The 27339-nt window shown below is 47.0% G+C and overlaps 9 protein-coding genes across 9 annotated transcripts; 6 read left to right on the plus strand and 3 right to left on the minus strand.

Moving 5' to 3' along the window:
• Positions 1-249: 249 nt before the first annotated feature.
• On the plus strand, positions 250-752 carry F5891DRAFT_606832 (Bromodomain-containing protein; the record flags this gene model as incomplete). The annotated part of the gene is made up of 2 exons (XM_041372443.1): positions 250-432; positions 530-752. Coding segments are annotated over exons 1-2 (318 nt in total), but the record flags the coding sequence as incomplete, so codon positions are not given.
• A 344-nt stretch (positions 753-1096) lies between these two features.
• On the plus strand, positions 1097-1449 carry F5891DRAFT_958874 (uncharacterized protein; the record flags this gene model as incomplete). Its single annotated transcript, XM_041375595.1, has 2 exons — positions 1097-1229; positions 1286-1449. Coding segments are annotated over 2 exons (297 nt in total), but the record flags the coding sequence as incomplete, so codon positions are not given.
• A 3570-nt stretch (positions 1450-5019) lies between these two features.
• On the plus strand, positions 5020-5844 carry F5891DRAFT_1247809 (uncharacterized protein; the record flags this gene model as incomplete). Its single annotated transcript, XM_041369844.1, has 5 exons — positions 5020-5095; positions 5176-5378; positions 5429-5576; positions 5630-5786; positions 5835-5844. 5 exons carry the CDS (start codon positions 5020-5022, stop codon positions 5842-5844), a joined length of 594 nt encoding a protein of 197 aa, XP_041221862.1.
• Positions 5845-6574: 730 nt separating this feature from the next.
• Positions 6575-8206, minus strand: F5891DRAFT_983632 (uncharacterized protein; the record flags this gene model as incomplete). Its single annotated transcript, XM_041377344.1, has 6 exons — positions 6575-6611; positions 6640-6707; positions 6762-6991; positions 7049-7533; positions 7643-8043; positions 8132-8206. The coding sequence occupies 6 exons, from the start codon at positions 8204-8206 to the stop codon at positions 6575-6577; spliced, it is 1296 nt and encodes a 431-aa protein (XP_041221863.1).
• A 943-nt stretch (positions 8207-9149) lies between these two features.
• Positions 9150-9305, minus strand: F5891DRAFT_931660 (RNA polymerase Rpb1, domain 1-domain-containing protein; the record flags this gene model as incomplete). Its single annotated transcript, XM_041373970.1, has 1 exon — positions 9150-9305. A coding segment is annotated over one exon (156 nt), but the record flags the coding sequence as incomplete, so codon positions are not given.
• A 3414-nt stretch (positions 9306-12719) lies between these two features.
• F5891DRAFT_983633 (uncharacterized protein) lies at positions 12720-13603 on the plus strand (the record flags this gene model as incomplete). The annotated part of the gene is made up of 5 exons (XM_041377345.1): positions 12720-12958; positions 13000-13052; positions 13102-13112; positions 13147-13320; positions 13550-13603. The coding sequence occupies 5 exons, from the start codon at positions 12720-12722 to the stop codon at positions 13601-13603; spliced, it is 531 nt and encodes a 176-aa protein (XP_041221865.1).
• Positions 13604-16578: 2975 nt separating this feature from the next.
• On the minus strand, positions 16579-17218 carry F5891DRAFT_931935 (uncharacterized protein; the record flags this gene model as incomplete). The annotated part of the gene is made up of 3 exons (XM_041373975.1): positions 16579-16868; positions 16917-17028; positions 17084-17218. Coding segments are annotated over 3 exons (537 nt in total), but the record flags the coding sequence as incomplete, so codon positions are not given.
• Positions 17219-18644: 1426 nt separating this feature from the next.
• F5891DRAFT_983635 (uncharacterized protein) lies at positions 18645-25543 on the plus strand (the record flags this gene model as incomplete). The annotated part of the gene is made up of 23 exons (XM_041377346.1): positions 18645-19083; positions 19132-19220; positions 19269-19502; positions 19564-19836; positions 19903-19958; positions 20012-20076; positions 20120-20291; positions 20331-20547; positions 20600-20903; positions 20950-21308; positions 21357-21405; positions 21554-21658; positions 21808-22178; positions 22237-22293; positions 22414-22703; positions 23468-23609; positions 23673-23757; positions 23851-24116; positions 24170-24289; positions 24476-24607; positions 24664-24777; positions 24830-25371; positions 25420-25543. 23 exons carry the CDS (start codon positions 18645-18647, stop codon positions 25541-25543), a joined length of 4605 nt encoding a protein of 1534 aa, XP_041221867.1.
• Positions 25544-26825: 1282 nt separating this feature from the next.
• F5891DRAFT_936341 (uncharacterized protein) lies at positions 26826-27095 on the plus strand (the record flags this gene model as incomplete). The annotated part of the gene is made up of 1 exon (XM_041374057.1): positions 26826-27095. A coding segment is annotated over one exon (270 nt), but the record flags the coding sequence as incomplete, so codon positions are not given.
• Between the last annotated feature and the right edge of the window lie 244 nt (positions 27096-27339).

Below are 27339 nucleotides of genomic sequence, written 5' to 3' on the forward strand. Positions count from 1 at the left end.
ATCTTTATCCATCTGGATCGTGCATAATCATGATGTTTGGCAGGGTCCCGGTTAGTAAGCCAACGCCGGCAGTCAATCACTGTGACTCCAAGGTTCATTTTCATCCTCGTTGAGCGTCCGAGACTATACAAGCTGAAGTTCGCCGTTATTTCCTTCGGTATCCAGGTTTTTTGGGCCAGAACCGACGACCACAACTGTATGACGATGATGAAGAGAGATATTGGACAATTGTCGAATTATGATGACGCAGGACGGCTCTCGAAGAAAGCGACAAAAGCAAGTTGGAGCATCATCTGGCCAAGCCGCCACAGGAACCGCGACAAATGGAGACATTCAGATGGATACTGGAGAAGGTAGCAGTTCTGGTGTAGCTGGTTTGAAAGAGCAGGGAACAAAGTTGTGGCAGATGTTCAAAGACGTGGTCAATAAAGAGTGAGTAACAACCCAACTTGAGCTTAGACGCAATTACAGCTGCCTCAAGCCATTTTCCTTTCTGATCTCGCTAACGTTTCTTCCGTCCATCACACAGATGTTACATATGGTCTCCAGCGTTCATGCGCTTGACCTCAAAGCGCCATTATCCTGATTATTATGTCTACATTCAACAACCAATTTGCTTGGCCGATATCAAGCAGAAAATAGATGACGGCTTATACAACTCTCTCGATGATATCAGACAAGATTGCGACTTCTGTTTTTCAAACGCCAAAAAGTACAATCAGAAGAACAGTCAAATCTGGCTCGACGCCAAAAAGTTCATGCCGGTGATCGTACACACGAAATGAACTGTCCAGCTGGACAGTGGCACACTGCGTCTGTCATACTTTCTAGGTCTTGTGGCAGAATCAATGTCACTAGCCTCATTCCCACTTTGAGGCCACTCTTGCGAAAGGAACAACTAACCGAAGGCCATCTGCAAGTCCTTGCCTCCTGTTCATTTTACTGAGCTCCAACTTCAAAAGAGGCTTAACCATCGTCGCTGGGTCGATACTACCAGTTTCCTCGTGGAATGGGGGCGGAGTGCCAGGCTACCAGCCAACTGGGTTAGCCTGCGAGTGTCCTAATTTCTACAGCCGCAGAACTCGACCGAGCACAGCTTGAGCAGAATATCCGTCTTCTGACATTTGCGTCACTGGGTTTTGCACACGCCGGGCATGACCTGCCATATTCAGTGGTCGCGTCAATCCCGCAGATTGAATTGAGTCAAGCAGAGAAGTGGGCGATCGATGGTACGTCTTTTTGACATCCTGTCGTTTATAATTATCTCAAATAATCTTCCAAATAGTCGATCTTCTTTCGGGAAAGCTCTCGCAGACCACTCAGTCTTTACACGCTTACCGTTCGTCAGCGCGCACGTTTGAGCGAGAGCAATGGGAGGCGCTGGAAAAACGTCTTGTTGCGTGGAAGGCGAGCCAAGCGAGCGTGTTGGAGGTTTTCACTAGTGCATAAATGCGCGGTAACAGTTCGGCTGTGAGTGAAGTCGTGCAGCAGGTTACGCAGACAGGTGAGAGCTGTTCAGGTTGATGCCGCGTACTAGTAGCATACTAATCAGGGTTCTCCTGGTCAATAAATCAAAGTCACGGTTGACTGCAATTCGTGGGAAAGCCGGTGAAGTTGATTGTCGTTCATCTGAAGTTCTGAACATCACTTCGGCTTTGATGTCAAACGTTCAAAACTCTGCTTACTGAGACGAAAAAACTCTGGTTTGGGCACTATCAACGCCCAGGGGTTGTTGATTAGTACAACAATATTGGGCAGCCAACAAGGAACTTCTATATATATGTTCCCGTCGGTCAGGCAATCACTTGTCACTACTGGTGGTGATTTGCTTGGGAGTCCTGCTACGTACTATGCAGCGTACATATGCACCCGCTCAAACAAATATCATATCATTCCAATCGCTGACATCAAATTGCCTCGAAATTTGAACCGGACCAAGGTAAGCACTTAATCCGATGGTGACACAGCCATTGACATGCGGTGTCAGCGAAGCGCCTGCAACCACAGCATGCAAAACTGACCCAAATAGCAGGTCTCTTAATCACCTTCAACCCGTATCTCTCCCTCTCCTCGATTACCGACTTTGCGCAGTGTTTCTCTCTCCAGTCTGTTTGTGCAGCTCAGTATCCGAGTCTTATATCGATCAAGGTCATGCCACACAAAGAGGCCGAGTCGAGCACGTCAACGAGACGGGGTGAAGCGCCATTGCACTCATCGATATATCGGACTGAGCGCGAAATATTTACCACCATATGGTGCACAGCACCGCCGGGACGCACTTTGGGAAGGTGAGCATTCCTACCAGCCTACTCAATCAGAATCAGGCGGGAATGCAGCGCTTCCTCCTGTGTGGCGTCAGTATATGACGGCGGATGGTGAAATAGGATATCAAGATGACACGCTTGTGATTATCTCGTGGAACCGGCCTTTACCAGGAGTGCGACTAGGTGAGGGATGAAATTGCTACACGGAGCGACGAACTCACCATTGAACGTAGATGATCCCGGAACTCTTGCTGTTCCTGGATGAGAATGGCACATCTCACCACTCGGTCGGTCCTACTTCGTCGACCACAACACTCGGACCACATCATGGAAGAAACCAAAGCCAGAACGTCCGCCATTCAGCATCTGGGATGTCAAGACCAATCAGGCAGTCGGAGATCCACTCTTGCATGATGATCAACTCTTGGCTGTTGCCATATCCCGCGATGGAAAATCCATTGCCAGTGCTGGACTAGACAAAAAAAATTATGTATGGAACCTGGAGGCGGCGCTCAAAAACTTTCTGGTAGGTATGCGCTTTGTTGTCCAATTTCCCTTCCTGACTGGTTTTGGCCATCCAGGCTGCAGATGCAAAGCTCAAGGCAACTCTTCTCTGCTTCTCTTTCACACTACATCTCACTTTTCACTAAGGAAGCCCAACCCAACCGAGAGTTGTGCGCTCACCAATCGTGAGCAACCCCACCTTCTCTCATATGTCTCGTCAGACTTTTGACCCCGTCTTGCGTCTAATCAGTAGGCCCCAAAAATAGGACTGGCAAGATATGTCAGTGTACTTTCTTGTGCTTGACCTTTCTCGCCTGACACCAAGATACAAGGCAATGATTTCTTTGGCAACGAATCAGATCACGCGTCCCGTTATGCAGCTCTTCCCGCAAGCCAATCGTCCCTTGTTCGTTGGCGTCATTTGCTTAGTTCCATACATTTCGGCACACGACCCGTGAATCCATCCCAACCAATCGAACGCCAGTCCCGACACTGGAATTTCAACTTCAAGTTGTTTTCCGGATGACGTTCCACGCGCACCGTCGATGTACCCCTTGCTCAAGATGAAGTTGTGAGTGACTCATTGTCCCTCCAATTTTGTTCCATTAAAATACACTGCAGAGACATGCCTTTGTCATTGTCCCTCAAACTAGTGCGGAAGCGGCTGCAGCTATGCAACGTACGAACAGCAACCAGGCTAACAGTGCGATGCAATCAGGTCAACCACCAGCAGGTACCAAGAGTCTCAATCACGGCGCTCCCTTCTGAGCCTTCCCCAGCTGCTCAACACGCCCATCGACGGCTTGCACCTTTTGCAATGTTTGGAATCAGGAGACTGATGGTCTTGATGTTGTATACTGATTATCGTCGAATTTCCATTATGAAGATTATCCAACACGGTGGCGGCCATGACTAGTCACTGCGATATCTAAGTGACTGTCGCATTTTTATATCTGAACTTGTTTTCGTTGGACGCTGCCCTAGTCCTATGTTCACACTATGTTCAACCTTGGGCAGAAATTTGTAAATAAGGAGTATACGAAAATGACAAGAAAGAAAGTCAAGAAGAATAGCGACGGAGACGATGAGGACAAGCCTGCTGACGGTGGAGACGGCGAGAAGAAGAACAAACAACCTAACTTGACTCGACTCTTGAGAGCTAGATTGCAGAAGGTTGTCGATAAAGCTGACGAAGAGACGTGAGTTCACCTTTCTTCGTCTACAACTTACTTCTAATTCAAGTGACAGACATCGTGTGTTCTCTAACGTTTTCATGGAGATGCCGTCAAAGAAGGACTATCCGATGTATTACACACAAATCAAACAGCCCAATGTGCATAGAGACCGTTTTTGTAAGTCGCACATACTTTGACTCTGGAGTATGTGTTCACGACATCGCTAGAAACACTTGAAGCGCAAGGAATATCAAACCTCTCTAGACTTCGCAAATGATGTCGAGCTTGTGTTCCCTAACGCTCTCGAGTTTGAACCTATCACCAATACACCCACCCGGCTCCGACACCTCCGACACCCGCAATACCATCTTCCGCAGTACGAACACAGCCAGCGCCTCAGGTTCGGACGTCTCAATCGGTTTCAAGATCACTTGCATCTGTATTGGTTGGACATCGAGCGCTCAAGGGCATTTTCTTGATAACCAAGCCTCGGTGACAACTCTCTCATCTTATCTCGCACGCCTAGGACGCCAGCACAGACGAGGAGGCACAAGCCACACTTGTCGATGAATGCGATGTTTTCGTCACGCGGCACCGCTCTGGGAAGGCACGCTTCACAGTACGTCCTCTGTTTAACTTGAAGTCGTCAGCGGGAAAACATACGATAGCTATGCTATAGGTGGCCCGTCCATCTCGTCTGATTTTGATCAGAAACTTGACTTGGATGTTTCACGTCGATGCGACCGGCACACTGAATGACCCGCATGATTGTTTGCTGTGGTACCCAGTTCCAAGAGGAGGTATTCCTGGTCTCAACGAATGCGTGAGCAGCACCCATCATGTCCCTTATGTATTGACCACGCAACTGCACGCTGTGTTTTAGGCGCGAAGGAGAACTACCAATAGTCAATCATGCTTGGCTCGAGGATTGTTTCATTGCATGGACGTGGGTACCTCTGAGCGGCTGCTCTCAAGCTATCGCGTCTTTGTTCCGAATCCCAATCATATTCTTTTACAAGTTAGCCTCAACGCGAATCGACGCACTCTTGACAGAGTTGAAAAGGTTAGATGACAAGATGATTTTTGCCGAAGTACACCTGCTCGAGAGTCGCGTCTACCGTGGCATTGGAAACCTGTCGAAGTCCAAGGTTAGTCCTTCGAGTGCCATCCCGATATTCTCATTATGTGCCCTTACGTCCGTGAAATGCAAAGGCTGTCCTTACTTCCGCCAGGACTGCTGCAAACTCTATATTGTCCTCCTCATCTTCAAGCAGTGTTAGACCTCCAATCTGGTGTTCTCCATGCCGAGGACAAAGATTACGCTACTGCATACTCATATTTCTATGAGACTTTCGAGAACATGTCATCGCAGGATGACCCAGCAGCGCTGAACGCACTCAAGTACATGCTTTTGTGCAAGGTCATGTTGAATATGGTGTGTTGTCACTGATCTCGACTCGTCAGTCATTTTGATGTGTGTTCCAGCCCGAAGATGTAACATCACTTCTCTCTATCAATCTCGCGGTGAAATATGCTCAGCTTCGCGAGATCGAGAGCATGCGTGCCATAGCGCTTGCGCATCAGAATCGGAACTTGTCAGATTTCGAGAAGGCCCTTCCGGATTACAAACAAAGTATATTATACTCCATTTACACAACTTGTTGTTGACTTGTCATTGCTACAGAGAACTCTCGTCCGACCCTACTATTCGCTCACATCTCGCAGCGCTTTACGACACCCTTCTCCAGCAGAATTTGCTGCGTATCGTTGAGCCGTACTCGGTGGTAGAGATTGGCTACGTTGCCAAAAAGGTCGGGCAAGGACGGCAGGACGTTGAGGCCAAGTGCGTATTGAATTGTCTCTGTGAAAAGTAGCTAATATCGTGTTTTAGGCTATCTTAGACGATCTTGGACAAGGTGTTCCACGGCGTGCTGGATCAGGGACGAGGATGCCTGATCATATTCGATGAGCTAGAAGCTGACGTGTGTCCTCTCTTCTCACTCATCTCATTCATGCTCATCCTTTTTTCAGAACACGTATGGTGCAGCAATTGGGACCCTGGAACAAGTTAGCAAGGTCATAGACTCGTTGTATGCCAAAGTACGTCTGTTCATTGTTCCTGGCCGCTGGTCTATGCTTACGAATATCATTCAGACTGTCAGGATTAGATCGCAAGGCTGATTCTCGGTCAAACATGCACCGACAAACATAGATACTGTCGAAGTAGCAACAACGGCGAGGGAGAAATGCATTTTCTGTGCGAAGTGATATGGAATCTTGAGGGGGATCTTGAACGGATATCTATGAGGATGGGGGAACACTGTAGGGCGACGACCTTAACGGATAATAGTCTGTACGTTGCATCAAAGCTGTATGTAGTACATTGACGGTTCCTAAATCCCAAGCCTCCATAATCAATCCGTAATAGTACAAATTAGTTGGTTGCACAAGTAACGATCCGATTAGCAAGCAAGGTTTTCAGTACCGCTAATTTTGCCGGGGTCAAAGCCTTGAACAGCGAAACAAATCTATCGTGGTGGCATCTGTTGCCGTCCGGCGAGAACTCACTTCTAATATATGTCCCAGTCCGGCGTTCGGAAAGGGCCCAGCGGTAGAGGGTAGTTATCATCGTTAGCAGAGGTAGCAGGTTCCAATCTTCGCCGATATACTGGTGGTACCGAAATTCACTGTCATACAGTAGGTACGCAGCGAACGCTATGACCGCTGGATGGGAAAATGGGACCGAAGTGGCTACACCTTCGACCTACATGGAAGGACACTATATATTCAGGTTAAATTGACGTAAAGCATGACTTACATGTTGTGTAGCGTGTAGAAACGCATCATTCGCGATTAGACCTTCAACTCGCGTTTGACGCTCAGCGACATGAGACTCGTCCAGGGCAGCAGCGTAATCGAACTTGAGATCAAATTCGTAGTAAGCGAATATCCTTACGGCCCGCTTCAAAGCTTCATGAATTTCGTCCACTACAGGCGCGAGCTTGCTAACTTTGGAACGTGACTCGGTGGCCCAGATCCGAAGGTCGTCTAAGTTTGAATTCGTTCAGTCAGAATCACCTTTCACTACACGTTTAGACTACGTACCTCTGGTTTGTCTTCGCATGACAGTGTTCCACGAAGAGTTCGCTAACGAAGTGATGGTCACTTTCATAGGCAACAACGTGTCTTTCAGAAGAGCTCGTTTCATCTCTTCTTGACACGCAGATATCACGGCGGATTTACCCCATGGAATTATCTGTATTGGCTGTGCCTTCGACGTCACCCGCGCACGTTCGGCTCGATCAATGCCAGTCAGTTTTTGGCGCCGGCCCTGGGACCGTCCGGGAGTGGGCCAGGACTCGTGTGACTCATTCAAGAGCCGGGAGTGACGATTTTTGTCGATGATGGCGTCATGGTGGGAGGACGTGTTGGTGTCAATGCTGGCTGGGGCCGGCAGTTGACTCGGAACCGAGGGCGGTAGATTTCCGTATATCTCAGGGTCCGATGTCGCTGCTGGAGTGAGGATCGGTGAGGTGTGTTGGGTGTGTTGGGTGTGTTGGAATAGCATGAGGCTGCTGCTCTGGCCAGACCTCATCGAAGATCAGTGGGGGGGGCTCGTAGTGACCAAGAACGGGACGAAAGAGACTTGGGTGGAGCTGTGGACGGGGAATTCGAACAGGCAGAGGAGGAAGGAATGACCGACTGTGCGGTAGTGGTGCATGTCCAGGCTGCGGTTGCGGCCACGACGATGGCCCGGGACGCGACTCGTCATATGCTAGTGGTACATCTCCAGGCTGCAGTTGCGGCCACGACGATGGCCCAGGACGCGACTCATCATACGCTAGTGGTGCATCTCCAGGCTGCAGTTGCGGCCATGATGATGGCCCGGGACGCGACTCGTCGTCGTGTGCTACAAACCCTGAGTCAGAGTTGTGACTCGGATGGGCTGGTAGCGAGTGCGATTCTTGAAGTTGCAAATTTCCGGGCCACTGTGAGTGGGCCTGCAGTGAGTACGATTCTTGAATTTGCTGATTTTCTGGCCACTGTAAGTGGGCCTGCAGCAGTGAGTGCGATTCGGGAACTTGCTGATTTCCCGACCACTGTGAATGTTATCGATGTGAGTCATGGTGCGCACGGCAATCGGACGATGGCAGTGATCAACGAACTAATTCGCAGGCAAGAACTCACCGTGATTGACTGCCCACTGATATCGCCTGCTGACTCGGATGAGTCCCATTGCTGATCATCCCAGCGCGGTAACATCTGGCAGTGACTAGAGGTGGTGTGCGGTGGGAGATGGGAGTAGAAAGCTGAGTTATTAAGATTTCGGCCATTTTAAATTGCACTACTACGGCTCGAGGACGAACACGTGAAGTTACTGATTGAATTGAACCCTCAGGCCAGGCCCTGCTCGTGATGTAAAAGTATGTTCTGTGATACTTAAAATGGCAAACATAGTGCTTAACTATTACCTAAAGCTGCTGATCAGCCAATCAAAATTCGTCAATCAAAATAGAAACAAACGAGCAGCGCGATATATTCCTCTTCGCCTCCTGGTGCTTGTTGCATTTGGTCTGTTTCGTTAAAGTCCCTGCCAATTCTCCTCCTTATGACCTGTGCCGTTCTACTTTGATCGACCGTCCCAGCCGAACTTGGTCGCCAGAGATTGTTCATGGTATGGTTATGTTGCATTCAGTTTAGCATGATTCTAACTGGCTCAGCTTTACTGCAGAAGAGCATTGCAGTGGTACACACTTACCTTCACTATGTCACAGCTTTGTACTGCTCTGTATTCTCCTATGGGTCGATTATAGAGTCAGTCATCCCTCATCGATTCCTCAATGCCGAACGACGGCAAGAAGTTCTCCATCGTACTAAGACATTTGAGAACCGGCTGGCCCGCCGGATGTATCCGCGCTCACTGGTGTTAAGGCCCTCGTGTATGCTGACCGACTAGCGAGTGAAGTGCCTGGTTGGAGGTGATTCTTACTAAACTGCAGGTGCACGAAATGGCTGACTTGGACACATTCCGGTAACCCTCGTTGTTCTCATTGATAAATTCTTTTGAAGGACGCCGGTGAACCACCACAAATATCCAAATATGAAGGGAGCGCCATCGCAAAGTTTCAAGCTTACCCTGCGTTCAATGAGGCCCTCTGAAATTCAGAGGCTCCCTATATTATAATGACTTCATCAACACAACTGGGTGAAAGACCGGCCTCGCCAACTCGATATGGCCAAAATGACCAGGACATTCTGACATTCCTTCTCCACATGTCTGGCACTTGACATTGCTGTCGAGGGTTCCCATGCGAGGATCCATTAGACCGCCCATCTTAGGTTTGTGCGTTGTCTCGTCCATAACTCCGGATTGCCCACGGCTGACATTCCCTCTCCACATGTCTGGCACTTGACATTGCGGTCGATGGTTCCCATGCGAGGATCCATTAGACCGCCCATCTTAGGTTTGTGCGTTGTCTCGTCCATAACCTCCGGATGCCCCACTTTCGCCACCGAGTATGCTTTCTGCATGAGGACTAATTAGCACAGTACCTCAGAACCTGGGCCCTAAAAATGCAGCACCAAGTCAAGTGGTCACGTGGTCACGTGGTGTGACTTGCGCGTGGTCTCCATCAAAGTGTGACATCTGTGCAGCTTTTCAAATTGAATTTCATCAGGTTCGTGTTTGGCGGCTTTCGGATCGACAAACGATTATCATATTCAAGCACCATAGTCCGGTGTATTGTGTAACCTTTTTCACAGATGGCAAGTACATACTGAGTCAAGGAAGGGACAACATGACAATGATCTCAAAGCGGGTAATATCTTTCCTCGACGACATTCTCGGTGACTGGCAGGCTTGCAAGGTTCTTTTAAGCCTTCTATTTCACTCCGTAATCCGACCGTGTGTGATGCAGATCCTCACCATTAACACGACAGCCCGCGATGCATGCATAAGCGGAGACTTGATTATTGCCGCTAGGCTGCTTACTCAAGATATTTGTGCTGATAGCAACGACTACAACTCTTGCGCGAACTGTTCGTTCGTTAAAGCGCGAAATTCAAACTGGGTCTGCGCACTTGATGACACTCTCAAAGTGAGCATTTCGTCGTGGTTTTTTGACAGACTCACTTATACGGTGACATAGAGCATCAGTATTCAGCCATCCTTGATGGGCTATATCTCCAAGGGCATCGCCCACTGTGGAAGACGACAGTTCCAGGACGCGATGGAAGCATTTGACCTTGCGTTCATGTACGTGGACGCAGACTTGAATAAAACTCGTTTTCTGCTGTTGATTAAGGTACGTCGATTGTATTTCATATACTCGCTACTTACGCAACAGCTGTTAGGCCATCGCCCTTTTCAATGCAAATCTACATGACGAGGCAGTTCGGCGCATCCAAGAGCTAGCTAAAACTCGTCCCAATACGAACTCTCTTGCCTGTGGTATTGTAGAAGTGAGTACTCCTGACACAGTCAACTCCAGAGTCATGTATCGTTACTGATTTTCCGAACCTCACACTTCAGGCTTATCTACACGTCCAACTGGGAATGAACGCATTAGACGACGTACGTCACAACGAAGCGGCTGACCACTTCGCTGCTGCTGTCAGCACTATTAGTTTTTCGTCTATGTCGGACATCCATTCTAAATATGATGTTTTCGTGATGGTAGGTTGATGTTGATTGCAGTGCAACTCGACACATTTATCTACGCTGACTATACTTTTTCTAGCTATTCGGATGGGACCTCAAGTCCTTGTGGCGAACTGCACACCAGAATTGGTGCCATGCGCTTCTTCAGTCAGGGAGACTTCTAGAAGCCGTCGAAGCATGCCGATATATGATGGATACGGCTGATGAGGCTACGAAAGCACGCTGCCTTGATTGGTCCACTGGCAAGTCTTCGTGATGTCAACCGGGGATAAATTTCAACCTCATCTCACTTAGCATTTAAGAAAAAATGCAGCCTACACTATGCCGCAGACGGGAATAATGCCCTCGCTGTGGGTAGGTACGACAGGGCTATCGAGCTGTACTCTGCGGCGATTGACCTCGATTTGGCAACTGGTGTTGTCTTTGCGAACCGCAGCAAGGCGAGGTTGGGAAAAATGCTATGGGACGACGCGCTTATGGATGCACAAACGGTCTAATCTCATTTATTATTTCATAGTCCATACTCATTGTGTGAATACGTAGGTTATTAAAATGACCCCTTCGTCTCCCATTGGATACCAGTTAGTGCATGCAGCACTCCATGGCGCACAACATTACGATGAAGCGATTGGCGCATTCCAAACTTTGCTCTCGAAGTTGGAAAATACCCCTGGCACGCAAACACGAAGTATGCCAGATAAACACATCCTCAAACATCCTTAACTCTTTCTCCAGAGCTACGCCAACAGTATATTAGTCTATCTGAAGCAGAAGAAGCTATTCAGAAGACCATCGAAGCTCAACTCGATGACGCCCCGCATCGTCTACTCAACACGTTTACTGGGCGCTTATGCAATCGAGAGGTACAGATTAACACATTCAAAACGAGCACGGAATACAAGGAGCTCTTCTCATCATTGGCGCACGTAGATGCCCGAAAGGAGCGGATCAAAGATGTCAGTGGCAACGTACTTCCGTTGTGTTACGCTATCGCATCGGTGGGAAGGAAAGGAACCACTGCTCGACGACATCCAGAATAAGGTAGTTGATGAGTTGAATCCAGTTGGTGGGATCGTGAAGTTGCAGTCTTTTTGCAAAACAGCTCGTGCTGCAGGGTATCTCTGGGGGTGGATTGATTCATGTTGTATCGACCAGGCTAACAACGTCGACCTCCAAAAATCGCTCAACTCTATGTTTCTCTGGTATCGTACATCAGCGCTGACAATGGTCTACCTGTCGGATGTTCCACCATCATCGAAGCCAGGCGCACTGGCAAGGAGCGCATGGAATACGCGTGGATGGACCCTACCGGAATTTCTCGCCCCGAAAGTCATCCGTTTCTATCAATCTGACTGGACCCCTTATCTCAACAACCGCTCTTCCAACCATAAGCAGTCTGTTGCGATCATGCAGGAGTTGGAAGATGCTACCGGGATAGATGCACAAACCCTTGTCGCCTTCCGTCCAGGAATGATAAATGCCCGCGAGAAATTGCAATGGGCGTCGACGCGTGTCACCACGGTGGAGGAAGACATTGCGTACTCGTTATTTGGCATTTTTGGCGTTCAGCTCCCTATCATGTATGGCAAGAAGAAGCAAAAGGCACTCGGGCGGCTCTTACAGGAGATCATCGCAGAGTCTGGGGACATTACTGTCCTGGACTGGGTCGGAACATCATCTCAATTCAACAGCTGTCTGCCTGCCGACATCGCTTCATACGAAGCCTCACCATACACGCTGCCATCTATATCTGAAGACGAGATGCAGAGATCGGTCTCGTTGCTACAAGACACTGCGGTTGTCGAGTTAGCTTTGGGATTATACAGCTCGCTTGACCGGCTGAGCGCTCCACATTTTGCTCACCGTCGGCTGCATCTGCCGTGCATCGCATTCCCTGTCACAGAGGTCAGGCGGAGATCCATTGAACCCAAGGAGACCTACTTCACGTATAGAGTCAAAGCAAACGGGCTTCATGACCTGAAGATCACCACGGAGGACAGGTTGCTTCAGTTCTCAAAAGGAAGACCCGCTCGACGGTCATTCCTACTCGTCCGCCCATGGGATCGTCGCCTTTTTGAGCTGCTTGCCAGTGATTACGCAGACAATACAGAGAGCATGGATGACGATGACTTCGCTCTGCCTGAGTCGCCTGGAGAAGAGGGCCCGATTAATTCAGAATTGAGCGAGCGTGCAATGCGATTGATTATTCGCCTTGGACAGCCGTTCAGCGCACTCCTGCTAGCGCAGCATGGTGGAGAATACAGGAGGATAGCATCTGATGATGATATCATTGCACAAGTCAAAGACGTGGTGTCTGTTCACAATATGATGGACGTCAGGACACTCAAGATATTGTAGCTGTATCATCTTTTGGTAGCAATAGATCTCTTATTAGTTTTCTTTACTCGGCTGCTGGTCACTTCTGGGGTCGGCCAGCTCTGGGACCAGGTAGTTATGTTCGTCTTTGTGCCTGCGCGAACCTTACAGTTTCTCATAGTTTTGTCTGTAGTACGTTGGACTCCTTGTCAATCCAATGGTCTAGCGTAAACCGAGCAAAGACAATGCAGATGACGATCACTACGATGACCGTGATAACCCTTCTAATACTCAGATCAACGGGGAGGATACCTTTGGACTGGCTCCTTCCAAGGATCCTGCTCGCTCAACTTACTTCACGACAGCAGACTCGTGCATATTGCATGTCTATTGGTCGAACGTCAGTCAAAACAATATATTTCATTCAATCTTATATCAGATCATATGGATGACGTTTAGTGAAGTTTATCGCAGTATATAGAGCCATATTTACCAGGAGAAAAGCATACTAAAAGGAGGGAGAACGAGAATAGTCAGCAACGTTGAGAAGAATGCGCTACCATACCTTGTGTGTTGCGATGGTGCCGTTTCACGACTTTGTGGTGAACTTAAATAGCATTGTACACCAGTGGGGCAACGCCAAAGCCACTTCCCGCGAGAAGGTCATGGATGACCTCAGATAACATCTTAATTTAGAAGAAAAAGAAAACAGTAAACGACGTTGAGAGGAATGTGCTACCATACCTCACATGTTGCGATGGCGCCATGTCACGACTTTGTGTTGGACTCTAATAGGAATATAAGTTGGATGAGCAGTGCTAAAGCTACTTATCACGATAATGTCTTGAATAGTGTCGTAATTCAACATATAAATAAGGCAAATCGACAATGCTCGAAATAATTGGCACAAGCGAACTATCGCCCCCCATCTACTGCAATGGCACATTCTGACGACATCGTCGTGGATTGCTCACGTCACTCTCCATTTACGGATCTCAATGGCCATGTATCTACAAGTCAAATTTCTCGCAGTATATATGATATTATTTAGCAGGAACAGAATTGTATCCTTCTATAGTTCTCACGGCTACAATATCAAGGAATCATCAATTCACTGATGATGTTCCAGCTTCGCTCTTCTCGAAATGACCTTGTACTCCAAGTTGTCGCCAAGATACTGTTTGGCACAGAGGACGAAGATATTGCGCCAAAAACTTCCCTATTAAAACAGCCATCCACTGAGTAAATTGAGGTCATTGGACTCGAGCTTGGTGAGTGAGATGAATATGGAAAGAGTGGAATATGTAGACAAGTGGGCAGATGAAGCTGGGAGGCAATGAGCACCTGAATCTGAAGATTGTGTCGTTGGTAGGACTGGTCATCGTGACCGTATACCATACATATGTCGCACAATGCATTCGAACTGTTCGACGGTACGGTACAAGTCACTGTACGGTCCTACGACCGACCTATACGGTCATACGGGGGATGAAAAAAAACATCAGTACTAACATACAATTGAATTTGAAAGTGAAAACAGGGGGTGACGAAGATAAAGATAAAGAGGGATCGACATGATTACTGCCTGTGTGGTACTTTCCATCAAAGCGGAAGTATAGCAAGCTCGCCGAGAGTAATTCTCTTCATTGATTAATGTGGTGCAAGGGACACGGGCCGCGGCATAGCTGACAGGAAGACATCGGGGGAAACTCCTGAAAAGTTTCAAACTCGTGCATTGAAAACAATGTAATTTCGTGAAAAGTTGTTATACAAGGTGCGAGTGATAGGTACCAGGTGGCTGTGTAGCATTTATATTACTAATCATCAACTTGCATCTTGGACTCAATGCTGTGCTGGAAGCTCTGGTTTGGGCTTCGCGTATCCAAGACCAGTCGCTAAACCACAAGCAAGACACCATTAACCATGACATGGCGATACCAAAGCGAAAATAGAAACATGACTCGCTATCCCGATGTGCCGCTCGGGCTGCCGGCTCAATTTTCAATCGACTTCGAGGTGCCCATGTTGCACTGGGTGAGTCATGTGGTTGAGTCCTAGTTGTACAGCGACCTGCTCATAGTACTACTCACAATATTATAGGCGCAATACAAGTGAGGGCAGCAATCAGGGTTTAATATGCAAGGTCCGTACAGTCCCGAACATGCACTGATAGGCATAGATGCTGTCAAAGCAACAGCAATGGCGAGGAGGGAGAAACACATTTTCTGTACAAGGTGATATGTTTCTGAGGGATTCTCGAATGATCTCACCAATTATGGGGGGAGCACTGCAGGACAGCGACCAGCTTTTATATCCTGCACACATGATTCTGATCATTTTGGCAGAATTGGTATTGCTGTCAGATAGCATAAATTTCGGCAGAACCTGCAGGAGCGTGTTTAACCGATTATGACCATCGAACCATAACCTGCCTGCAGGCATCGACAAGTCTCTTCTTTGTAACCACAAAGTGTTCCTTTGAATCACCCGGGCCGGTCTCTCACCCCAATCTCTGACTTGTGGCTTCATCATTTAAACCCGGAAGTGTGCTCTATGTGAGAATAAGGCTATGCATTTTCAATGTGGGCTCCGGAGTCGAGACCAGTCTGTAGTGCTACATGGTTACCGTCAACTATTAATTACAGAAACTTTCGTTCGCAGTGCTGCATACCCCACTTGACGATGCAGACGGTCATGGACCTCCTGCTACACACCATCTCAGAGACTCAGAAAAGCCTGGCATGGCCACTTGGAAGGACAGTGGATTTTACCATAGTGCATAAGCACATTTTCTGAATGTGTTAGAAGCTGACGAGCGAGGATGCCTTCCTGTAAGCAAAGGTATGAGAGCCTTGAGTTGAAATAACTTCAGATGATTGGCGCCTTTCGAGACAAAATCAAGGCGCATGAAAGTTTTGAGTACACCACCAACTGTCAAATTCACACGTTGTGTAATTGACGAAAAACGATTGAGATGTGTATGATAAAGCTAGAACCCTGTACATAAACGGCATATTTCTTATAAATAATACAGTTATTTGAAAATTATCCAACATCCAGTCACCATAAGAGGTCTAGTTCAGAATATTGACCAGAGCCTGGACGCGCACTGAATGAGCATGTGAAATAGCTCTATTTCCGTACTGGGAGCGAAGTATCGGCACAGCAACAATACCAACAAACCGGTGGCACACGAACCAAGGTATAGGATCTATATACCCAAAGTACAGGAGAGGCACGCGGCAAGTATAGGATCTATAATGACACCTTTGTTTTGGTACAACCTACAATGAAAGATATAGGATATACATATGGCAAGTAGTACTACCATACAGCACAATAAGTATAGCACGTCATCAACACTCACCGAGTACTCAGCATGCGTTGAATTGCACACTTCGCGTTCAAATCACAAATAGAACAGAACATAAAACGAAATTGTATTGCAGATTGGCATGATAATATATACAGATACGCAATGATACAACATGCCCATTCCATGCAGTAAAACTAACTATGTAACAGAAATCAAAGGACAAGGGTAAAAGAGCGCAATGTGTTTGGAGAACTCTGTCCATATGAAGTCCAGGGTGTCATCATGCATCAAAGGGGTAGCGAGCTCATCAGCATCTTCGGCAGCCAAATTGATGTCACCCCCCACCCACTCCTCGATGAATTGACCCTCAAGGGGGATACTGGGATTCCAGAAAGCCCACTTGCCATTGGGGAAGTCGGGATTGGCAGCGACGAATGCATACCAGAATGCATCACGACCCCAAGTCCATTCAGGCGTCACTGTATCCGCTAACGTCACGAGCCACGACTGTATAGTGCTGGAGAGTTCTGCCCAGTGGTCGGAGTCCATATGATTGAATGTCGACGGTAAGGGGAGGAATGGAATGGACGTGTCGCCATCAGATGCGGAGAAGGGTTCATATTGACTGGAAGCTACGGACTTCATATGCATCAAGGTCAGCCATGGCGCAAAAAATCAACTTAAATTACTTACATTGTTAGAAGGTTCCCTGGAGCGCTTAGATGCTATCTCAATCACAGGTACTGTGAATAATTGATACTCTTCGTTCAGGGATACACTGATTTTAATGGGCTAAATACCCATTGATATAAGTAGTGGTTATATGTAGAAATATTGGGCGACATACAATGTTTGAGTGAGCGAGGTGTCGAGGAACCGCACCGGAAAACCATACTGAGACTGAGAAAGGTTGCAAGAGTACATCTTCTGATTCGGCTCGCAGAATTCCTGGACAGAAGGTGGAAGTTGAAAATTCGTGAGGTTCGAGTGCCCTGGTGCTTGACATTGGTCGCATTGTGCTTGGCATTGAACTTGGAAGAAATTTGGAAGAATAATACGAGTCACATGTTTTCAACAAACCCCTTATTGGTCATCACTCCGCTTGCCAAGATCATCACTCTGCTTGCAAAATTTCACAGCTGGCCTGCACACTGCGTCCTGCGCTGGCGTTGACTCTGGTGTCGGAAAGTCTACTCGCACCCAGACTCAAGTCAGTAATACATCCCCTCATCTCAGTGCTTATGAAGGACTCGGAGCTGTCTTGAATTTCCCTTCCGCATATCGTATGCATCTGCTCCTCTGCTACCTGTCTTTCTCTTCACTCTTGGTCTATCTCATGCATGGTGTGGCATTTCCTCTATCCACGGACTATCAAGAAGCATTTTCTTCGCCATTACCACCCTACTATTACTTTGCCACCCCTCAGCGCAGCACTCAGGCCTCAGGAGCGTCACCCGCTCTTCTCCATCCATCCGCCCCAACGTGAACACTTAATACTCAGGACCAGGTTCTTTATCATATTCCCTTCTACATATCATCTGCTACTTACTTACTATCTTTACTGCGCACATATCCCTACTCAAGAGCTGGTTCTTTATCATATTCCCTTCCTATCCATCCATCCTACCTTCGCCGCCCACATCTCTCTACTCAGGAGCGGGTTCTTTATTATATTCCCTTCTACATATAATCTGGCACTTCCTATCCATCCATCCTACCTTCGCCGCCCACATCTCTCTACTCAGGAGCGGGTTCTTTATCATATTCCCTTCTACATATAATCTGGCACTTCCTATCCATCCATCCTACCTTCGCCGCCCACATCTCTCTACTCAGGAGCGGGTTCTTTATCATATTCCCTTCTACATATAATCTGGCACTTCCTATCCATCCATCCTACCTTCGCCACCCACATCTCTCTACTCAGGAGCGGGTTCTTTATCATATTCCCTTCTACATATCACTCACTCCCTTCGCTACTCCACCTTATCTTTGCCCCCTATAAGGTCTATATATTCAGGAGCGGGTTCTCTATTCCCTTCTACATATCATCTGCTACTTTACAGGACACATTCTGAATCTATTTACACGCACACCTCACGGCTGGGAGGTGCGGGCATAACATTTTTCTTGTCCTCCCTCACCATTGATGCAGAGGTTGGATCACGTGATTTTTGCTGCCTCCAAAGCACCAAGTCTTTCATTGTGCTACAATCACTCGAAAAGCGCATCAGCATGAGTCTGGCATCGCTGAAGCTTGTCGACGGTAAAAGTATGTTTCATGCTCGATATTAATGTGATGTGCTGACACATGATGTAGTCTTTGAGTTTCAGTCGTGCATCTGAAGTTGTGTGCAATGTCTGTCCGACGCACACTGATGGATCTTTGCGTACAATGCATATCAAACATGTCCAGAAACATTCTACAACTGGCGACACACAAATGTCGTGCCAACAATCCACTGCCTTCAAAAGTCCGTCCTCCAAAGCAGAACCACCTTCATAACCTTTCGTGTGCCGGCAGTAAGGACAACAACGACAACATGGAATTTACCATCTCAAGTGGTATGGACATCAATATAGACGACCCTGGTACTCCCACACTGGACCACGATGTACCAATTGGTTCAGACTCGGAACCAGGCATACCCATCTCTGAACTCTGGAACGCAATATCAAGCAGCCGTTTCTACAACTCAGAACTCAATGAAATGAGGGATTTATTTGACGAACTGCAGTGTGCTCTCACTTCTGGTGAATCTCTTTTTTCTATGCCACTCGCACCCATGACCGAAGAGGTTGGCTTCAATGATGAGACGGAATCAAATTTTGGCATTGAACTTGAAGGTAATGCACTACTTCATGACTTTGAACGAGACTTATTTCAATTATCAGATGAATGTCCGTTAACCACCAAGAGTCATGTTAATCTCAACAGTCCAGTATCACCTGACCATCCAATGTACCCATGGCCGTCAAAAGCTGTATGTCGACAGCTGTCTTGTATTCCTTACGCTGACATCTCATTTAAGCATTTCATCACTGCGCTACTATTCAGTTCTCCAAGGCTTCCGTTTTCTGAGGCGCAGAAGAAGGCAATTTTATCTTGGGCAAAGGAACTCGGTGCTCGTGATGTTCCCTCACTGTATGCCTTGAACCGCTTCCAAGAGACTATCCAAACACTTGCTGGAAATCCGACAGAAAAGGTCACTGCTCGTTCGGGGAACATATTCTATTTCAACGACGTCGGGAAAGCAATTGCAAAGGTATGTGGAATCTTGCATGCTTGTGCGCATCTCTCATACTGACTTCTAATTTTCTATTGAGGACTATGCCAACCCTCTGACTCGTTTTGCGATGCAGGATTACCCGGAAGATGGAGGAAGAGGAATGTCCCAGGTGTTCAATGGGGAGAAGATGTTATTCGAGCTCCCTTCGCCCCCGGCAGCTAAAGTCAATGGGGAGATATACTTCGTCAAGGAGCTCTTGCAGGATAGCTCGGGAGATTATTTTATTCCCGAACATTTTTTTTTTGCATCATATGCATCTGAGTCAACGAGTGATACAGCAGACAAGCTGTTATATGCGCTAGGGCGTGCTGTACAATGAACGGAGGTAATCCCATCGTCTATGTGTCTTAACTAACCTTGCTGATAATACACATAGGAAGGGTTCATTATCAGCGACAAACAAGAAATCATTCCAACATCTAACTTTAGGAGGTCATTCAGAGAGATATCTCTTGATGTCAATGAACTTGTGTGCGGGCTGACAGAGTCATCGAAGAAATACGCCAAACTCAAACCGAATCCGTTGTGCGCAAAATCTTGAGGTCGTATGGTATATACTGTCCCTCTCATTATTTTTATGGATGACGTGTCAGGGAATATCTCCAAACAGTGGAACAAGCACCACGCGATATATATGTCAAATGTGAATCTCCCTCACGAAATGCTGGAGAAAGAATTTTGTATTCGTTTCATCACGTCCTCTCCTCATGCAGCTCCCATGGAGATGATGAGCGCCATGCAAGACTCAATTGGGTACATGATACAGTAATATTTACTACAGTACAATATGACCTGCGATCATAGGAAGGCTGCAGAATCTGGGATCTTCGCTTGGGACTGCAAAGACAATGAAGAAGTCATGCTGGATCCATATGGTCTCTTTCTCGGTGGCGACAACCCTATGCATGCTGAGGAGTGTAGTCACGCAGGCTTACATTGTAACTACTTTTGTCGGACATGCGAAGTTGGTGGAACAAAGGAGTATAAGGAGTTGGATGAGGGCTACAACAGCATTTTTGTGGTATGTGAGATGTTCCTGCCCTACCCCTCGCAATATTGACTCTCAACTGTAGCCAGGACAACTTCGTACTCCTGCTGGAACAGCAGCTGAGATTCGCGCTCAATTCGTTACTGCACTCAATTCAGGCGCTTCTGAGAAAATCAAGAAATCCGTCTCTTCAACAGGTATAAAAGATACTACGACAGGCTACATTCTTGAGGCAGTTGTTGAGATGGGAAAGAAACTGTGCAAACGGGTGGCTGGTGTCCAGCCAAAACAGGAGAGCGACGTCAAGGCGATTTTAAACAAGGAACTCGAAGATCTCTTACGAGGGAGCACACTCAATAATGCAATAAATCCTTTACTCAGCGTGGAGGGTGAGTATTGAATTCGTGTTGCTGTATGCACACTGATCTTTGTCAGGATTCAATGTTCATCAAGACATGCCAACGGAAATACTCCACACAGTGCTATTGGGGGTTGTAAAGTATTTTTGGGGTCAGACCATGTATCTTCTCGAAAAGGCGAAGCTTTTGGATCTTTTTCAAACACGACTCGACTCGATTGCGAAGGATGGACTTGACTCTCCATGTCTCAACGCTGATTACATTTGCCACTACAAAGGTAGTCTCATCGGGAAACATTTCAAGAGTTTAGCTCAGGTAATGCCATTTCTCATTCAAGATCTGTTGCCGAGAACGGTACTTGATGGGTGGACAACTATTGGCGAGCTCGTTGTGCATATTTGGCACACCAAGATAGATGATACAGAAATATACTTGGTATGATGACGAGCTGCCGATGCTGTTCCAATGCTGATCAACTCACAGGCCAAGCTTTCCCGGACCATCGAAGATTTCCTCAACGTTACGGCTCAATGTGCACCTAGTATCCTTGTCTCGAAACTGAAGTTTCATTTCTTGGTTCATCTTCCTGCGTACATCCGACGCTTCGGACCTGCAATTCTCTTTTCCACTGAATGATACGAGTCTTTTAATCATGTTTTCCGGCTTGCATGTATCCACAGCAATCGACAAGGACCAAGTCAAGATACGTGCAGAACCTTCGCGAGACAAGATATTATCAAGCACATTGCTACGGGTGGCTACTGGTTTGATACTGCCAGTAAAAAGTGGGTTCGGGCAGGTGACAAGGTGTTAAGCTACGTTGATGAGCATCCAGAACAAGCGCGGCTTTTGGGAATTCATATGGAAACATCTCCTATAACAGGTAGCGTGCTCCTTCGATATCAGTTCAATTGTAACTTCTGTCACTCAAAAGGAACTGGTCAACTCAAGAAAGTCGCCGCTGCAGGTGGACAGTTTGTTGTAGAAAAGCCTGTATCATGGACAGCAACACGCTGCGCAAAGGCGCTCGATCTTCTGCAACCTGCCACTGTTCAATACCGTCATGGAATCTCTTTAGTCATTAGCAATGGCGAGAAGGCATCCTTAGGTGGACACGTTATATTTAATGACTCCTCGACGTCTTCCTCAGGAATTGGACGTGTTTGCAAGATTCTGATATCAAATCTTTGCCGGGATGTGCAGCATGTCGCCATTCAGAAATTTACTTTCAGACCTACTTTACATCCCTCACTTCACCTCCCCACTCTTGAGCTCACAGACCATGAGATTGTCGTTAGCCCACAAGTAAGTTTGAACTTCTCTCCAATTCAGAGTCCTTATCATATGTACACGATGAATCTAGGACATTATTTGTATCGTAAATATCCAGCATGACTGCGTCAAAGCACAGTGCACGGATGTTAGTCAATGCTGTGTCCTTCAAGAACGAACCGAGACTGCGTGTACAAGGCCTGTCATTCAGCACCAACCCTCACCGTTTTACCTTCTCAACGCATATTCAATTCACAATTACGCCCAGATTCGATCTGTAATCCCTCAGTCTCTCCATGAGACACCATTGAGGGTCACTAATGTGGCAGATGTTTATCTTGCAGCAGCTCATCAAATCCGGGAGAAGAAAGCAGCGAGGAAAGCAGGTGAAACACCCGGTGCTGCATCTGCGAGCGCACCGCCCAATGGTGTGGCTAGAGTTCCTGCAGTGTTTGACCGCCCAGCAGCAAAGGCAGCAAGCAAGGCAAAGCCAACACAGAAAGCAAAGGAGAAGGCACCTCATCCACGCACAAATCCACGACGCCCCGCGATCACACAGTCAGTTGCATCTTCAAGTTCCCAGCTCCCAATACCCCCCATGGCGCCAGTCGCCAGCGGATCTTCCCATGTATCATCATCATCGGCACCCATGCCTTCGATGCACCTGCCCTCAATGGCACCATTACAGTGGCAACAATCTCCTATTCCTTCGTCTAGAGTTCTCCCTTCCCATCACCTGTTGCACCCTCCCCCAATGGTACTGACGTGGCAATCATCTCCCACGTTCAGTCCATCTAGACCTCTCCCTTCGTTACATTCGCCTCCCATCATGGTACCATCACAGTAACTACCGCCTGTACATTCTCCTTTGGCTTCCATCCCTCAGCCACAGTACCACCATCCCCCGCCCCTCCATTCAGATTATCTACGACAATTATCTCACCTGGGGCAGCCACCCTTGCAACCTTTTTTGCCAGTGATGACACCGCACATATGGAACCCTCAAGCCCCACATCCATCACATCAAGACCAGTTCAGAAGACAGTATTAGACCGCTCACATGAAATGCATCTTCTTGGACAAATTCGTGTGTTTGTCTTTGAAGTTTTTCCTTCAACGTTCGAGTGTTTGTCCTTGAAATTTTTCCTCCAACGTTCGAGTGTTTGTCTTTGAAATTTTTCCTCCAACGTTTGGGGTTAACCATCCTTGGTGTGGTGGCATCATTGGATGGTCCAATTTCTATGTACTTCCGCAGAATTGCAGACACCTTACATATACCAACACAAATACAACAATGCCGCATGATTTTTACTTCTGCCCAGAACACATCAAGAGTCCCCAAATTTTCGTCAACACTCGAACAACAATCAAATAAGGTTCAAATCCCTATTGCCGACAACGTGTTCAATTCAGTCACCCGGCTCGGAGTGCCTCGGGACAAACCTTGGCAAGCAGCCACTCATGGTGAGCAACTTCGGTGCTTGTGGCAATGTTTCAACACGGATATCGTCTGCGCGTGTCCTCCAGTGGTGGCCAAAATTCGGGGTTACCTTCACAGGGAGCCCAGTCATTGAGGCCACGGTCGAACACAGGAACTTCACAGGCAGGATCTGTAAGGAATAGAAGTATCACGCCTGATCCAAGAGGACATAGAAGTAAGTCTTCTGATACAAGTTATTGTTCAATTTAATGGCGCACTTCGCAGACATTTCATGCCCCCAAAGTTCTACCTCCACCAGCGGCGAGGCCCTAGATATACCTGAACTTGGAGTCCAACCGCCCTCCAGCCCAACGTCATCACTTGACGAGCCAATCAGCGCAGGAATTCATCGATGCAGGGACAGTGGACCTCCCAACCATGGTGATCCCACCAAGCTCACGCCTCAACGTGCGAAACACTTGAAAATGCATGCGAAGAAGGCTTGTGAAGAAAATGATGTTCTGGAGGAAGACATTATGACTTTCATCAATGTACTAAGTTCTCATTGAATTATTCATTTATCATGTTGGCTCACTCAATGCAGTCTGGTGACATTTTCTATATGCTCATAGACTTGAAGATCACCCTCGTCAAACTTTGTCAGGGAAACAAGGCCAGGAGATTGCAGGAATTAAAGGATGCGCTGGAATCAAAGGACTTCGAGGTAACAACACAGTACTTTGCTTTCTGCATGGTCATATGCTAAACTGGACTCACAGAATGGACTTTACAACCACTTGTTTGCTTGTATACTCTCGCCAAATCTCACAGCGTATGTCACTGACACGCAGTCTCATATAATGGTCGGGCTTTGCATTCACTATTCTGAATGAAAGCTAACAAATTTCAGGACTTTATCGGCAAGAATAGGGACATCTTCAAAATTCCCCCTGGACTTCTCAAGGACGTTGAGCTCAGATCTCAACTGGGCAAGGCGGTCACAAAGCTACTCACAAATATTCGTAGTTCCATCAAAACCAACGTAAGTCTCGCTCTATTTGTTGACACAACTTCAATCATGGTATGATTACTGCGCAGCTCACTACATCGATTGTCAAACGCACAAGCATTGCTGATGTGACCAGGTCACTTGCGCATAGCGGGTCTGGCATGGAGGTTGATTCTACTCATTGGAACAGGATTGCACTGCTCGTAAGTCTTACTATCTGTAGCTTAATATCAATATTAATTAGTATGAGGACAGCGGCATCTCCTGCGGATTTTTCTCATCGGTGTCAGCAATTATAAAACTGCTTCCATCAAGGATTTATTTTCCCCTTACCTTATTCCATCGCTCAAGCAGGATTTATGGGACAAAGTCGCACGTGAGCTTGATATTGATGTCAAACAGCTTGAGAGAGACATATTCGAGGGTGATTTTGATGATGTGCCTGAGACTGATGTCAATCCAAGTCAAGCCCCCACAGAAACTCAAGTCAATACCAATCACGCGCCCAGTGCCAGGAGGGACGCTGACGTGAATGTCGAACAGTTTGCGGACGAAAGTGGAATGCAGCAGGATGCCAATGGAGAGGATGAGGAGTCAAATGTGAGCAGCGGTGCAAACAGCGCGGTCTTTCTCAACAACCCGCTTGACTCTGGATTCGGACTTGCAGAAGGCATGGCAGTGCAGTACAACAGTACAACTAAGTTCTGGAACTTCGTCTACCACTCACTTTCGATTATGCGCAAGATATCCGTTGAATCCTCCCCAATCGTCACCGAGCAGGATAAGGAGTTGCAGAAGTATGTATTCATTAGCCAGTGCCATTATACAGACTGATTTTTCGTTAGGTTGCTCATCGAGATCTTTCAAGCTGATCTCGCCGAGTTTCCTGGTGGCAAGAAGGTCTCAAAGCTAATTTCGAAGACCAACCCACGCTGGCAGACCGCTATTCAGACTGGACTCATTTTGTAATTCCAAAGAGTTATACTTTCATTTGTTTTCACCACCCCCTCCAACCCCATCCTTCATTTTAATACTTGAGCTTACTAGTAGTCATTTGATACATGAATAATACAGTTGTCGTGCTTTCCATAATCCCATTATTGTGCTCTCCGTGATCCCCAATGGTGCAATATCAGTGCGAAAAAAAATCAGGCAGTACTCATTCAGCATATCAATAAGTATATACTCTATATATGTTCCAGTGTCGTGCATATGCCAGAAATGTATAGCTTGTACACTGGTCAACCAGTATATTACCAATGCCTAGGTCTCAGTATACGATCTATGTTTGTCAACTAGGATAGTTCCGGTACTCGGTCTCAGTACATAATGTGCACCCAAAACCAGCCGATGAATTTACACCCCACAAGCATCGCTGTTATGATCCCGCATCATTGACATTATATCAACCTATGGGTCCAACAAATATGTATTATATAATTATATATAATGTACGTGACGAGATTTGTTGTGTCGAGATCAGACCAATATAAGTTCTATAACCCTGTTTTTGGGCATAGATTCTATGCTTTTTCGGTTGGCGGTGTACTTGCTAGGGCGTGACACGGGTCGACCCGGGTCATACCCGCACCCAACCCGCGGGTACCAAAAATTTTAGAGGCCTACCTGTACCCGCGCGGGTAAGAGCATCGCGGGTACGGGTCAACCCACGACCCAACACGCAGGTGGTATGGGTAACCCGTGGGTGAGTAGTAGGGCTCGGTGAGAAATACAGATGTTACTAACATCGGTTATTAACATCAGTTATTAGCCGGTTAATAACAAGTTCGAGTCAATAACAATATTGTTGCTCTTTTCCTTTCCTGAGGCCTCGCCTTTGCCCTTGACCATCTTTGTTCACATGATTGATGTGACAGCACCGAGATCATTCATGAGAGGTGTGTTGTACAGTAGACTTGCTCATAATGTATATGGTAATAATGCATATTTTTCATATTGTATTGGGTTTGGGTGGCTCCCATTGTGGTATGCGGGGAAATGGCCAGAAAATTGTATAATGTATAATGTATAGTGTTTGATGGTTCAATATACAGTATGACACCTGGTTTACTAAGGCCCGGGGTGGTCGGAGATCCTGCAAGTAGCATGAAAATTTTTCATTAATGAACATCTAGTACTGACTCAATGGTGTGTAGCACCAAAAAACATCAGCCACGTCCTAAGCCTGGCCCATACAAGCCTCGGAAGCCAATGACATCTCATGGGAAAGATGCCACTGCACCTAAAACCTCCTAAAACTATACACTGTCAAAATCTTACACTAAAGGACTGGATTGCCATCTTTCGATACATTGATGCTCATCCAGACTTACCACAAGAGCATGTGGTTCAGTACTTCAAGATGAAGCCACAGGATGCACTTGAATTTACACAGGCAACTCTATCTCGAAAACTAAAGGATCGTCAACAATTTGAGCAACAAGTCAATTCTCACCCAAATGCTCTTTTGAGCAAGCAGCCCCGAGTTGTTACTCACCCTGATGTTGAAGACACGTTCTGGAACATGAAGTAGACTAGATACCGACAACTCGTTGAATACATGCAATGATGCTGTGACCGTGGGAACTATTCCATCCTGTATATTTTTCATAGTGTATAGAGAAAGGTGGCTCCTGTCACTATACATTATGAGCAAGTGTACTGTACCATACTAGTGTTGCCGGTTCTAGCCGCGGCCCGAGCTAAAAATAGCTGAGTTGACAAGTGGTTACAGCTTGTGTAATTACGGCTCGGCCCGGCTTGAA

Source organism: Suillus fuscotomentosus, assembly GCF_016647785.1.
Source record: "Suillus fuscotomentosus strain FC203 chromosome Unknown F5891scaffold_57, whole genome shotgun sequence".
Lineage (NCBI taxonomy): Eukaryota > Fungi > Basidiomycota > Agaricomycetes > Boletales > Suillaceae > Suillus > Suillus fuscotomentosus.